A 12,587-nucleotide genomic window follows, 5' to 3' on the forward strand; every position below is an offset into this window, starting at 1 on the left:
GGAATGTTGAGAAATTCTTAAATTGATTGTGGTAACATCTGTATAACTGTGAACAGACTAAAAATCACTAGAGTGCACCCTTTGAGTGAACTGTACGTGAGTTAAGTCTTAATCTATAAAAAATTCTTATAAATTATGAATTCAAAAAGACAGGCTTAGGACAAGTTGTGTTTCAGGATACTTGGGTGAGTCTAATACTTTCCTTAACTTTTTGTTGTTGTATGACTTATGTATTGAAAAGTATACATGAATGAGGGTATCTTAGGCCTGAAATACTTTAAATTTTAGTAGATCAATAATATCTTCTAAATTTTAACATTCTGTATTGGCCAGGGTCTCACGGTAAAAGTAAGCCTCATACACTATTGAGAGTGTATACCTTACCCAATAATTATTTGTAGATATCTAACATAAAAATATTCCCACAATGTTTCAGGATATATGTATTTAAATGTATATCATAATATTACTTAACTATCCATCATGAAAAATAGCTAAATAAAATAGATATAATCACTCTAAATAATAATTTTAAGCATCAGAAAGAAACAGCTCTGTGGAAGAGGGTTTAAGTATAAAGTAAAAGGTAATCCTTTTCTCCTGCCAGAGCATGACCCTCATCCTTAACACTTCTTTCTCTTCTTAAAGTATATTTCATGTAATAGATAAATAACATTACCAATTTTCTTTTCATTACTAACAACTCGTCATTCCTTTTTATTCTTTTTAAGTTTTATTTAAGTAATCTCTATACCCAACTCAAACTCATAACCCTGAGTCACATATTCTTCCAACTAAAGCCAGGTAGATGTCCCTTTTCATTCTTTTTAAAAAAAACAGATTTGAGGTTTAACTGATCTACAATAAACTACATTAATTTAGGTATATTGTCTGATACATTTTGACATTATGTATATACTAATGAATTATCACTACATTCAAGATAATTAATGTACTCTATTATACCTCAAAGTTTCCTTGAGCTCCTATGTAATTCCTCCCTCCAGTCCAGGCCCACACAAATACTGATCTAAAACTGTCACTAGGGGTGTCTGAGTGGCTCAGTCAGTGAAGTGTCTGCTTTTCGCTCAAGTCATGATCCCAGGATCCTGGGATGGAGCCCTGCCTTGGGCTCCCTGCTTGGCAGAGGGCCTGCTTCTCCTTCTCCCTCTGTTGCTCCCCATGCTTTTACACTTGCTCGATCAGATAAACACAATCTTAAAAAAACAAAAACCTGTCACTAGAGAACAGTTTGCATGTTCTAGAATTTTATATAAGTAGAGGTGTAAAATACATTTTCATTTTTGTCTGGCTACTTTCACTTAGCATGATTATTTTGAGATTGACTATGTTGTTGTGTCTATCAGTAATGCACTCTTTGTACCACATGGTATTCCATTTTATGGATATACCACAGCCTGCTTAACCATCTGTTGATGAACATTTGGCTTGTACTCAGCTTGAGGGTATTACAAATAAAGCAACTAAGAACAATTGTGCATAAATCTTTGTATGGACATATGCTTTCTCTTTGGTAAATATTTAGAAGTAGAATGAATGGCTGGATCATATACTAGGTGTATGCTTAACTTTTTACAAAATTGCCAAACTATCTTTTAATTGTGGCAAAATACATATAACATAAAATTTAACATCTTAACTGCTTTAAAGTATACAGTTAGCTATGTTAAGTACATGGACACTGTTTCATAACCAGTCTCCATGACAGTTTTCATTTTGAGAAAAATGAAACTCTATAACCATTAAAGAATAATTCTCTACCCCCTTATAACCACTATCCTATTTTCTGTTTTTATGAATTTGACTATTCTAGGTACCTCATATATGTGGAATAATACAGTATGTCTTCTTGTGACTGGCTTGAGATTCATCAATGCTGTAGAATGTGTCAGAATTTCCTTTTGAGGGTTGAATAATATTCCACTGTATGCATATATCACATTTTGTTTATTCATGCATCTGTCGATGGACACTTGGGTTGACTACACATTTTTGGTTATTGTGAATAATGCTGCTATAAATATGGGTGTATAAAAATAAATAAATAAATAAATAAATAAATAAATATGGGTGTATAAATAACCTCTTTGAAGCCCTTTCAATTCATTTGTGTATATATCCAGAAGCAGAAATGCAGGATAATATAATTCTTTTCTTAGTTTTTGAGGAATCCTCAAACATTTTCTATAGTGGTCACACCATTGTATATCCCCACTAGCAATGCACAAGGGTTCCAATTTCTCCATATCCTTGCCAACATGCTATTCATTCTTTTTTTTTTTTTAATATTTTATTTACTTATTCATGAGAGAGAGAGAGAGAGAGGGGGGGGGGTGGCAAAGACACAGGCCGAGGGAGAAGCAGGCTCCATGCAGGGAGCCTGACATGGGAATTGATCCTGGGTCTTCAGGATCTTGCCCTGGGCTGAAGGCGGCACTAAACCACTGAGCCACCAGGGCTGCCTCATTTTTTTTTTTTTTTGATAGTAGCCATTCTAATGGGTGTGAGGTGGTAGCTCATTGTGGCTTTGATTTGCATATTCCTAATGATTACTCTTAAGCATCTTTTCATGTTTTGTTGGCCATTTGTATATCTCTTTGGAGAAATGTCTACTCACCTCCCCTCTCCTTTCTTAACTGGGTTGTTTAAGGTGTTCTTTTTTATTGAGTTGTAGGAGTTTTCAAAAATACATTCTGAGTATTAACCCTTTATCACATATATCATTTACAAATATTTATTCTGCGTTGTCTTCTCACTCAGATGATTGTGTTCTTTGATTCACAGTGTTTCTAATTTTGTTAGGTATAACAAAATACTTCTCTATTTTTACCTATGTTGCCGGTGCTTTGGTGTCAGAGCTAAGAAACTACTGCCAAATCCAGCGTTGTGAGGCTTTTCCTCTATGTTTCATTCTAAGGGTTTTATAGTTTCAGCTCTTACATTTATGTTTTTGATCCATTCTGAGAGGAATTTGCATGTGGTGTAAGGCAAGGGTCCAACTTCATTGTTTTGCATGTGCACATCCAGTTTTGCCAGCATCATTTGTGGAAGAGACTGTCCTTTCCCCACTGAGGGGTTGCGATACCTTTGTCAAATATCCTTTGACCATATACATAATAATTTATTTCTGGACTCTTTATTTCATTGATCTTTATGTCTGTATATCTATGCCATTCTGTAGGTTTGTAGTAAGTTTTGAGATCAGGAAGTGTAAGACCTCCAACTTTACTCTTGCAAGATTGCTTGGTTCTTCAGGATTCCTTAAGCTTCCACGTTAATTACAGGATAGATTTTTCCTTTTCTGCAAAAAACACTGTTTGGATTTTAAAAGGAATTGTATTAAATAAAACTATCAAATTGTTTTAAAAAGTGTACCATATAGTGTATATGTACCACTATACATTCCCACCAGCAGTGAATGAAAATTCCAGTTATTCCACATCCTTGCCACTAGTTGGTATTGCCACTCTTTCATTTTAGCCATTCTTGTAGGTGTGTAGTGTTATCTTGTGCCTTTAAATTTGCATTTCTCCAATGACTAATGACATCTGGCATTTTCTCATTTATTTATTCACTATCTACATATTTTCCTTAGTGAAGTATTTGTTCAAAACTTTTATCTATTTTTTTGAGGTGTTTGTGTTCTCATTATTGAGTTCTAAGAGCTCTTTGTATGCTCTGGATACACGTCCTTAATCACATATGTGTTTTGCAAAGACTAGTCCATGGTTTATCTTTGTACTCTTAGCACTGTCTTTTCAAAAAGCATAGTTTTTGGGGTGCCTGAGTGGCTCAGTTGGTTAGGTGCCTGCCTTTGGTTCAGGTCACGATCCTGGGCCCCAGGATCAAGGCCCTCATTGGGCTCCCTGCTCTGAGGGGAGCCTGCTTCTCTCTCTCCCTCTTCCGTTCCCCACCCCCTGCTTGTGTTCTCTCTCTTCTCTCTCAAATAAATAAAATCTTAAAAAAAAAAAGCATAAATTTTAAATTTCAATGAAATCCAATTTATGAATATGTTCATTATGTATTGTACTTTTGTCATATTTATAAAATCATTGCCCAATTCCAGGTTACTAAGATTAATTCTTACTTTTCATTCCTTTCTCTGTATTCAACTTTATTTATTATATTTAAATTCAATTAGCCAACATAGAGTACATCATTAGTTTCTGACGTAGTTTTGAATAATTCATCAGTTGCATAAAACACCTGTGCTCACCACACCATGTGCCCCCCTTAATGTATTCAACTGTTTTTCTAAAGTAATTTTTGGGTAGTTCCATCAAGCAGAGCCTGGCAAAGGTAAATTCTCATCTGGAAAGGCCTCTATTATACCTTCAACTCATATTTTAGCTAAGCAAATTACAGGCATTTCTCAGCATTCTGATTACTCTATTGTCTTTTGGCTTCTACAGCTGCTATGATGAAAAATTTTTGATAATCTGATTGTGATTTTTTTAAAGATAATTTTTTTCCTCAATGGTTTGAAAAAACTATTCTTTCATTTTGTTATATCTAATAATTATGGACTGAAATTTATTTTTACACTTCAGGGCGTTTGTTTCCCAAATCTTTAGATTCATCTTTCACAAATGTTAGCCATCATTTCTTTGAATTTTGCTCTACTTTATTTCTCTTCTTTCTGGAACTCCTCTGAGGCATATAATGAAACTGTTCATTCCATCTTTCATATCTCTTATCCTCTCTTTTATAGTTTGAGTCTCTTTTCTTGCTTTCTAGAGTTTAATAATTCTTTTAACCTACTTTTTACTTCCACTTAGTTTTTAAAAAATATCCTGATTTTTACTTAGCATTTTGATACTTCCTCTGTAATATGCTGTAATTACTTGACATACTGAAAGTTTATTTAAAGTTACCTTGCTACTTCCTCAAATCAGTATCAATTTATGTTCATTAGTTTTTTTCTCTAGTGACAAATGCTTCCTTTGAACCTTCTGTTTCTCCTTTTGTCTAAGTTGTTTGAATTTTTCCATCTGTATTGTAAAAAATTTCACTCACAGAAAATTAGAAGGAACAATATAATTAACATCCAAATTCTCTCTGCTTAGATTCTAAATGTTTTTTCATTTTTGTTTTCTATCTTACCATTTGAAATGAAGTTCCAAATTGAGATAGAAGTAAGAATAGTGATTACTCTTGGAGGTGATTACTGAGTTGGAGGGGGCATGGAGAACCTTTCTCAAGTTGCACTAGAAATGTTCTATATCTTCACCTGCGTGGCAGTTACACATGTATAAGGTCACTCTGTTGTACATTTGAGATTTGTATATTCTACTCTGTGCAAGTTTTATTTCAAAAAAGAAGGTGGAAAAAGTTGTAGGTGTCATGACAATTTACCCCTAAATTTTAAAAAAATGTATTTTCTAAGAATAAAGATATTCCACTACATAATTACATTCCTGTTATCATTTTCAGGAAAATTATTAATTCCATAATAACATAGTTAATCAACATTTGCCATTTCCCATAAAGAAATGCCTTTTATAGCTCATCCCTATCCTAGTCCCAAGCTAGGATCACATATTGCATTTGTTTACATCTCTTTAGTCTTATTTAGTGTAGAATAATCCCCAATTTGTTTTTTGTTCTCTGTGACAGTGACTCAGGCCATCTGTATTATAGAATGTCCAAATTCTGAATTTGTCCATTTCCTCATGGTACTTAACTTTTTCTTTTATCCGGTGTTTCTTGTAAAATGCAAAGTTCAGAAGCTTAACAACACAAATCATCTTTAGCAAGGATACTTCATAGATACTGTCATCCACTGAGTTTAAAATTTTAGGACCACGTAGCAGTTCTATTTGGTTCCTTCTAGAAGTCTTGTTGTTCTTAAGTCTTGTAATGCACTGATAAGCTCTTTCCTTGTTTATTTTGTAACATGGGATTTTGAGTTTATCAATAGGCATTATCTCTGTGGATTCCACAAGACCTAAACAGGCCAAAGAGGTTTTACATTTGCTCCTGCCTAGTGCCTCTCCAGGACCAGTTGTTGGGTTGAAAGATCCTGGACACCACCCACACCATGATGAGAACAGGTCTATAATGAAGAATTCAAGGGAAACTTTAACCTTTATCTGGACAGCTGAGGAAAACAGATAAGTTTTATTGTTATTTATGTATGCTGAGTAAATAGATTTTTCTTCTAGTTCACCCTTTTTCTGAGGGTAAATCTCTCAAAGGCTCAGCTTTATGTGAGGATCTGAGATCCAACTACCTTGTGACACAGGCTCAAGACCTAATCTTACATCCCCACACACTGACACTTACATCCTTTTGTTTTAAAGGTACAAACTGACCTTGCTGGAGGCCACTGCAGCACAGGTCAAACTTATTCCATGAAAATCCAGCATTACTACTAATGCTGTGTGAGGGAAAAAAAATTAAAACTACTTTGACTTCACTTGAATTTGGAAAAGGCTTTTTATTAATTTCAAAAATAACCACATACATTTTTTAAAGTAGTGATGTAGACAGGTGCATTATTATTAAATCGAATGACAGTACTTGTTGCACTCAAGGCTTATAGACCACCCATAAAATTGTGCAGATTTCCCTGCTTTAAATGTTACTTACAGAGTACTCTGTTCCAGTGGTAACACTAATGATCAACAAAAGTTATATATAGAGAGAGAAAAAAAAATCAAACACGCTAAAAATCCAACATTTGATAGTAAGTCCAAATAGGGGTTTCTCCAGGGCAAAGAATAAACTTACCTGACATATGATAGACAATAAACAAGCTCAAATCTTGAAATTCTTTTTGATTCTAAACTAGAACCACACTCCAGCCTAAGTACAAGTTTGGCAGATAGTTAAAATGTCAAATCTTTTTTTTTTTTTTTTTTAATGTCAAATCTGACACTAAACAAAATGTAATTTGTTCCACTTAAGAAATACAGACATTGGCACCAAATACTTATGTCTTTTCCACTCCTGGTTGAAATGGATGCTTCCATTTACATGACCACGGAGAGTGGAGTGGTATCATATTTCAGTTTCAACAACTACTCTTTCTGAAAAACACAACGAAAAAGCAATGATGATATTAAAAGTTGACTCACCACTGTCCTCTGTTTATTGGGCAGGAAGACTCTAACGATAGGTTTTTGTGGTGACTTGGGATTGCTCCGTGATATATCTGTGGGATTTTGAAAAACTGAAAGAGATGAAGGTAGCACTGAAAGGCTAGAAGAGGAAGAAGATGTAACGGTGTCCGTGGATGCAGAGCTAGAAACAGAAAAATCAGTTCCATTCCCCAGGGATTCCAATAACTGTTGTTCTCGCTGTTGGAGGGCATCTAGTTTGCTGGTGTATTCTTCATAGGCCTATAAAATAAAGTAGACTTACGTTAAATCTGGATTTTTTTCCTGACAGTAACAAAAGGAAATAAGAAATTTAAGTCTGATTATAATCTCTTTATAATCTAGCTAACAAGGTTTTAAATTAGAAATTACAAAATAAATGCTACAAGTATTGTAAATTAACTTCTACTCTTAATATGATAAATTTTTCGGATGCCTGGGTGGCTCAGTGGTTGAATGTCTGCCTTTGGCTCAGGGCATGATCCTGGAGTCCAGGGATCAAGTTCCACATCAGGCTTCCTGCATGGAGCCTGCTTTTCCCTCTGCCTATGTCTCTGCCTCTCTCTCTCTCTCTCTGTGTCTCTCATGAATAAATAAATAAAAGCTTTTTAAAAAATTGATAAATCTTGTGTAAGATACTACACTGCACTGAGAAAATGACAAAAACATAAATGTCCAGAATATCCATGAATGTTAATTTAAAATTGCAATATTTAGAATGTTCTGGTCATATTGCAAATTACCTTCTAAACTGCATATCTTACATAAGATAAAAATACTATAGACTACATCAAGGGACGTACAATATTAAAATTTTATTTTTTTTTTCAGAAAACTTACAGGCATGTAAAGTTTCATACCTTTCTCCCCTCCAAAGAACAACAGAAAGACAGGCTGAAAAGGAGATGAGGTCTTAAAAAAGAGATTTGTCAAAAAATAAGACTCAGGTACTGTGTCAGATCTCACCATTACTATCAAAATCTTAATAGAACTTAAAAGATGTATAATCGCCATATTCTTTCTGAAATAGCTATTAGTTAAAATACTTTATTCTCTTCACTATGGATCGCTGATGATCCTATCAAATACTGCTTAGAAAATAAAATTTTATCTGATAAAGTGGTTTATACCCTATAGTCAAGAAATTTGGGGGCCATTATCCCATCAGTTTTTTTTTCTACAAGTTTCATTTGACTAAAGCTACAAAGTCAAATGACCACATAAGATATCCTATTCTAGAAGTAAAGAATTTTGAAAACAGTGATACTGAAAGTAAAGAGATGGAATGAACTGGAATATATGTATGCTCATGGTTCTCTAAGGCAGTGGTAATCACTCTCTCACACCCCAGTTCACCATTTCTGTCTACCACCATACATAGATGCAATAACTACAAACATTTATAAAAGGCTACAAGAGAGAATCAAAGATTTTATTTTATTTTTTATTTTTTTTTAGAATCAAAGATTTTAAAATGGCACTTCCCATCACTCAGAGCTTACTATTGGGCTGCAGAGAAGCAGGTAGATGTATTTTTATTTAAGTGTTATACATGAGAAACAGACAAAGAACATTCTTGATACAAGGTGACAATGAGGAAGGAAAGGGCCTTAAAATGTTAGCATTTAGATAGATGGAGTTAAGTGGGGTAGAAGAGAGTAATGTGTACAGGAAAACTCTGCCCCATAATAAAGAGATAGGAAATTTCAAGGCACAGAAGGAAAACAACAGACTAATATAATTAAATCCCATTCAATATTTGGGACATAGCAAGGGATCAATATATGCTTGTGGAATTTAAATGAAAAATCACAATACAAGGAAACAATAAGACTGGAAAGGTACGTGAGAGACTAGCTTGTAGAAGGTGTAAATATCATGCTATGAAGCCTGAACTCCATTCCACAAGCAAGGGAGAATTATGAAAGGTTGAGGAGAATGAAGGAGAAATTTTATTTTAATAAAGACCACTGCACTTGCTATGCTAGATCTTAGAAAAAATACTAAACTAAGCCACTGAGGTAAATATGAGCCTAAAGTATATCAAAATTGCCTCTTCTTTATAGCCTACTAGCTGTCCTACTGATCCCAGAAACATTTCATAGCATCAGGGCATTACAACCAAGTCAATCCAAAATTTTCTAAGCTGTATTTTGATTTAGCTTTCAGTTCCAAGATCTAAGGCCATCTCTTTCAATATGATCCACTTTTTGAGCCTTTAAAAATCTGTCAATTAAGGGATGCCCAGGTGGCTCAGTCAATTAAGTACACTCTTGATTTCTGTTCAAGTCATGATCTCAGAGTCTTGAGATTAAACCCTACCTTTGGCTCTGCCGAGCATGGAGCTTGCTTAAGATTTCCTCTCTTCCTGTCCTCTCCCCCTGCACTCATACTTTTGTTCTCAAAAAAAAAAAATCAGTAAATTAATATACACTGAAAACACATGTGCCTGGCACTGTTTGGGGCTCAAACTACAAAAATAAAGACTGACACTTGGAAGAACATAAACATGCAGTCTACAAGATAAAAATTACCTCCTGCATAGATCAAATCTTACTATCATCTAGGCTAGTACATTTACAATACAAAGTTAGCCTTAGGAAAAGTAATACATGTAAACAAATTCACAGAATGTTATCAAAATGTTAGTTAATTTGAATTTTTGAAAATATACTATTAATTTTTGAAAATATACTATTTCCTCCATTGTGGATTACAAGTTATTTTACTGCATTTATCAATAGCTCTTCTTTTCCTCAAGTACAAAGCATTTACTCAATTCCACCTTCCTCCATCCTCACAGCCACAATCAAGGCACTTGTCTGCCTTCTGTACATGGCTGGGCTCATTTCTTCCCATTATCTTTACTGCATTCAATGTGGATTTTAACATTCCTGCCTTGAAGTTCTCTAAATCTCTTATGTCTTACGGTATTTATTTTTCACTCTACCTTCCAGATCCAGGAGTTCCAAATGATGAGAAGATCTCAATTTGGAATTTCTCCTGTTCCTGAGCACATCTTCTTCTTTTTTTTTAAAGATTTATTTATCTATTCATGATAGACGCAGAGAGAGAGGCAGAGACACAGAAAGAGGGAGAAGCAGGCTCCATGGCGGGAGCCCGATGCGGGACTCAATCCCGGGACCCCAGGATCGTGCCCTGGGCCAAAGGCAGAAGCCAAACTGCTGAGCCACCCAGGGATCCCCGTGAGCACATCTTCTTAAGTTTCCATCTCACTAATCTGTGCATGAGCAACATTAATCCTTTCAAGTTTCTTAGAACTGAGCCTTCACTGTCTTAACTCCCCTACTTTGTGGCTCACCATTTCAATAATGCCACCAATAACACCTCTGATTCTCTGGCTAATTCTTATTCTTTTACCAAATTGCTTGTCAAATCCTAACATTCAATTACTCCATTCTTTCTTTCAGGTTAGTAAGAAATTAGTAAGACAAAGCCAATTAATTCCATCATCAATTCATGGAAATTAGTCCTTCACGCTACTACCTGAAAAATTTTACTTATTTTTCAGTATCATGATATTACATTTTTCACTATAATTACTCTAACCTCTTCTGTGCTTCTTTGGCTCCCTTCCTTCATCCTCCAATTTTTACTTTACTAAGGAAAAAGCAATAATAGCATAATAGCTTTATTTGTGACAGCCAAAAAAGAGGGAACTCAAACATCCAACAATTGATAAATGGATAAATGAAATCTGTATATACATACAATGGAACAAAAAAGAATGAATGCTACACTGAATGCTACATGCTACAACATGGATGAATTTTGAAAACATGCTAAATGAAAACAGCCTGTCACAAAATGCCACATCATGTATGATTCCATTACATGAACTGTCCTAAAAGGCAAATCTACAGAAATATAAAGCAGATTAGTGGTTGCCAGGGGCTGAAGGGAATGACTGCTAATGGGTAAAGGGTCTCTTTTTGGGGTAATAAAAATATTTTGGGGGCAACTGGGTGGCTCAGTGGTTGAGCATCTGCCTTTGGCTCAGGTTGTGATCCCGGGGTCCTGGGATTGAGTCCTGCAACAGGCTTCCTGCGGGAAGCCTGCTTCTCCTTCCACTATGTCTCTGTCTCTGTGTCTCTCATGAATAAATTAATAAATAAATCTTTTTTAAAAAAGAAAATATTTTGGAATTAGTGATGGAATTGGTGATGACTGCACAACTCTGTGCACATATTAAAAAACCGGGATGCCTGAGTGGCTCAGCAGTTGAGTGTCTGCCTTTGACTCAGGGCCTGATCCCGGGTCCCTGGATCAAGTCCCACTTTGGGCTTGCTGCATAGAGCCTGCTTCTCCCTCTGCCTGTGTCTGTTGCTCTCTGTATCTCTCATGAATAAATAAAATCTTTAAAAAATAAATAAATAAATAAAACCACTGAATGGTATACTTCAAAAAAGTGAATCTTATGGTATGTGAAGCATTTCTCAATTAAAAATGGGAGGAAAACTAAGGATCTACTTTAAACAAATAGGAAAAAGAAGTAAAATTAAAAAAATTTTATCATTAGTTCATTAAATTTATTCTTACTAACCTTCATCTCACAAGATACAATGAAATCTTGCAGACTACCCAAAAATGCTATTTAATGAACTGCTCTGCATTCCATAGGAAGCACCTTACTTCTAGGATTCTTTCGTTTTAATAAAATTTCTCTGCATTATCCTGGATTCTACACAGATTAAAGATCAAAAAGGCTGTCAGCATCATAATGATATAGAAGTTAAGAGCAGACTCTGAATTCAGAATGTCTAGATTCAGAGTTTGGCTACATACTAATTGTGTAGCCTTAGTCAGTTATTGAACTGCTATGCGCCTGAGTTTCCTCATCTTTATAAAATGAAAATAAGAAGTGTAACTCTTAGGGTAGGTTAAAGACTAAAGAATCTACCATATGCTTGGAACAGTCCCGGTATATAGCAGGAATTCCATAAATGTTAGGAGTTACTACTGTTTTCATCTATCTGTCTGCAGGGAACCCTAGTAGGTAGGTAGGTAGGTAGGTAGATAGATAGATAGATAGATAGATAGATAGATAGATAGATATAGATTAGACAGATAGATAGATAGATAGATAGATTGATTCTGTGGAAGCTAGGACTCAGTATGTAACACTAGATAAGCAGGGTGATTCCCAAAAACACTATTACTTTACTTCTGGAATTCAATATATATCAGGTCCAAATAAAGAATTTACTACAAGAAGAGCATCTAACATTATATCTTATAAACAGAAGGGATTCAAATAATTTGTTGGATAAGTGAAGAGACAAAAAATGGGAGAAAAACAAAAAATTCTGGGAAATGACTTATCTTTTCTTCCTCATGATAATTTAAAAAGGGAACCAAAGATTAAAAAGACAAATTTGGGGGATCCCTGGGTGGCGCAGCGGTTTGGCGCTTTGGCCCAGGGCGCGATCCTGGAGACCCGGGATC

The 12,587-nt window shown here is 35.0% G+C and overlaps 1 protein-coding gene across 7 annotated transcripts in view; it reads right to left on the reverse strand.

Moving 5' to 3' along the window:
• Nucleotides 1–12,587, reverse strand: part of BRAF (B-Raf proto-oncogene, serine/threonine kinase) — a 185,789-nt gene that overhangs the window by 83,114 nt on the left and 90,088 nt on the right. For all 7 annotated transcript variants that reach the window (XM_041751552.1, XM_041751548.1, XM_041751547.1 and 4 more), the window contains exon 3: nt 7,101–7,364. In XM_041751552.1, the coding sequence (XP_041607486.1) occupies nt 7,101–7,364 (264 nt within the window). The remainder of the gene's footprint in view (nt 1–7,100; nt 7,365–12,587) is intronic.

Source organism: Vulpes lagopus, chromosome 4 (genome assembly GCF_018345385.1).
Source record: "Vulpes lagopus strain Blue_001 chromosome 4, ASM1834538v1, whole genome shotgun sequence".
Taxonomy (NCBI): Eukaryota; Metazoa; Chordata; class Mammalia; order Carnivora; family Canidae; genus Vulpes; species Vulpes lagopus.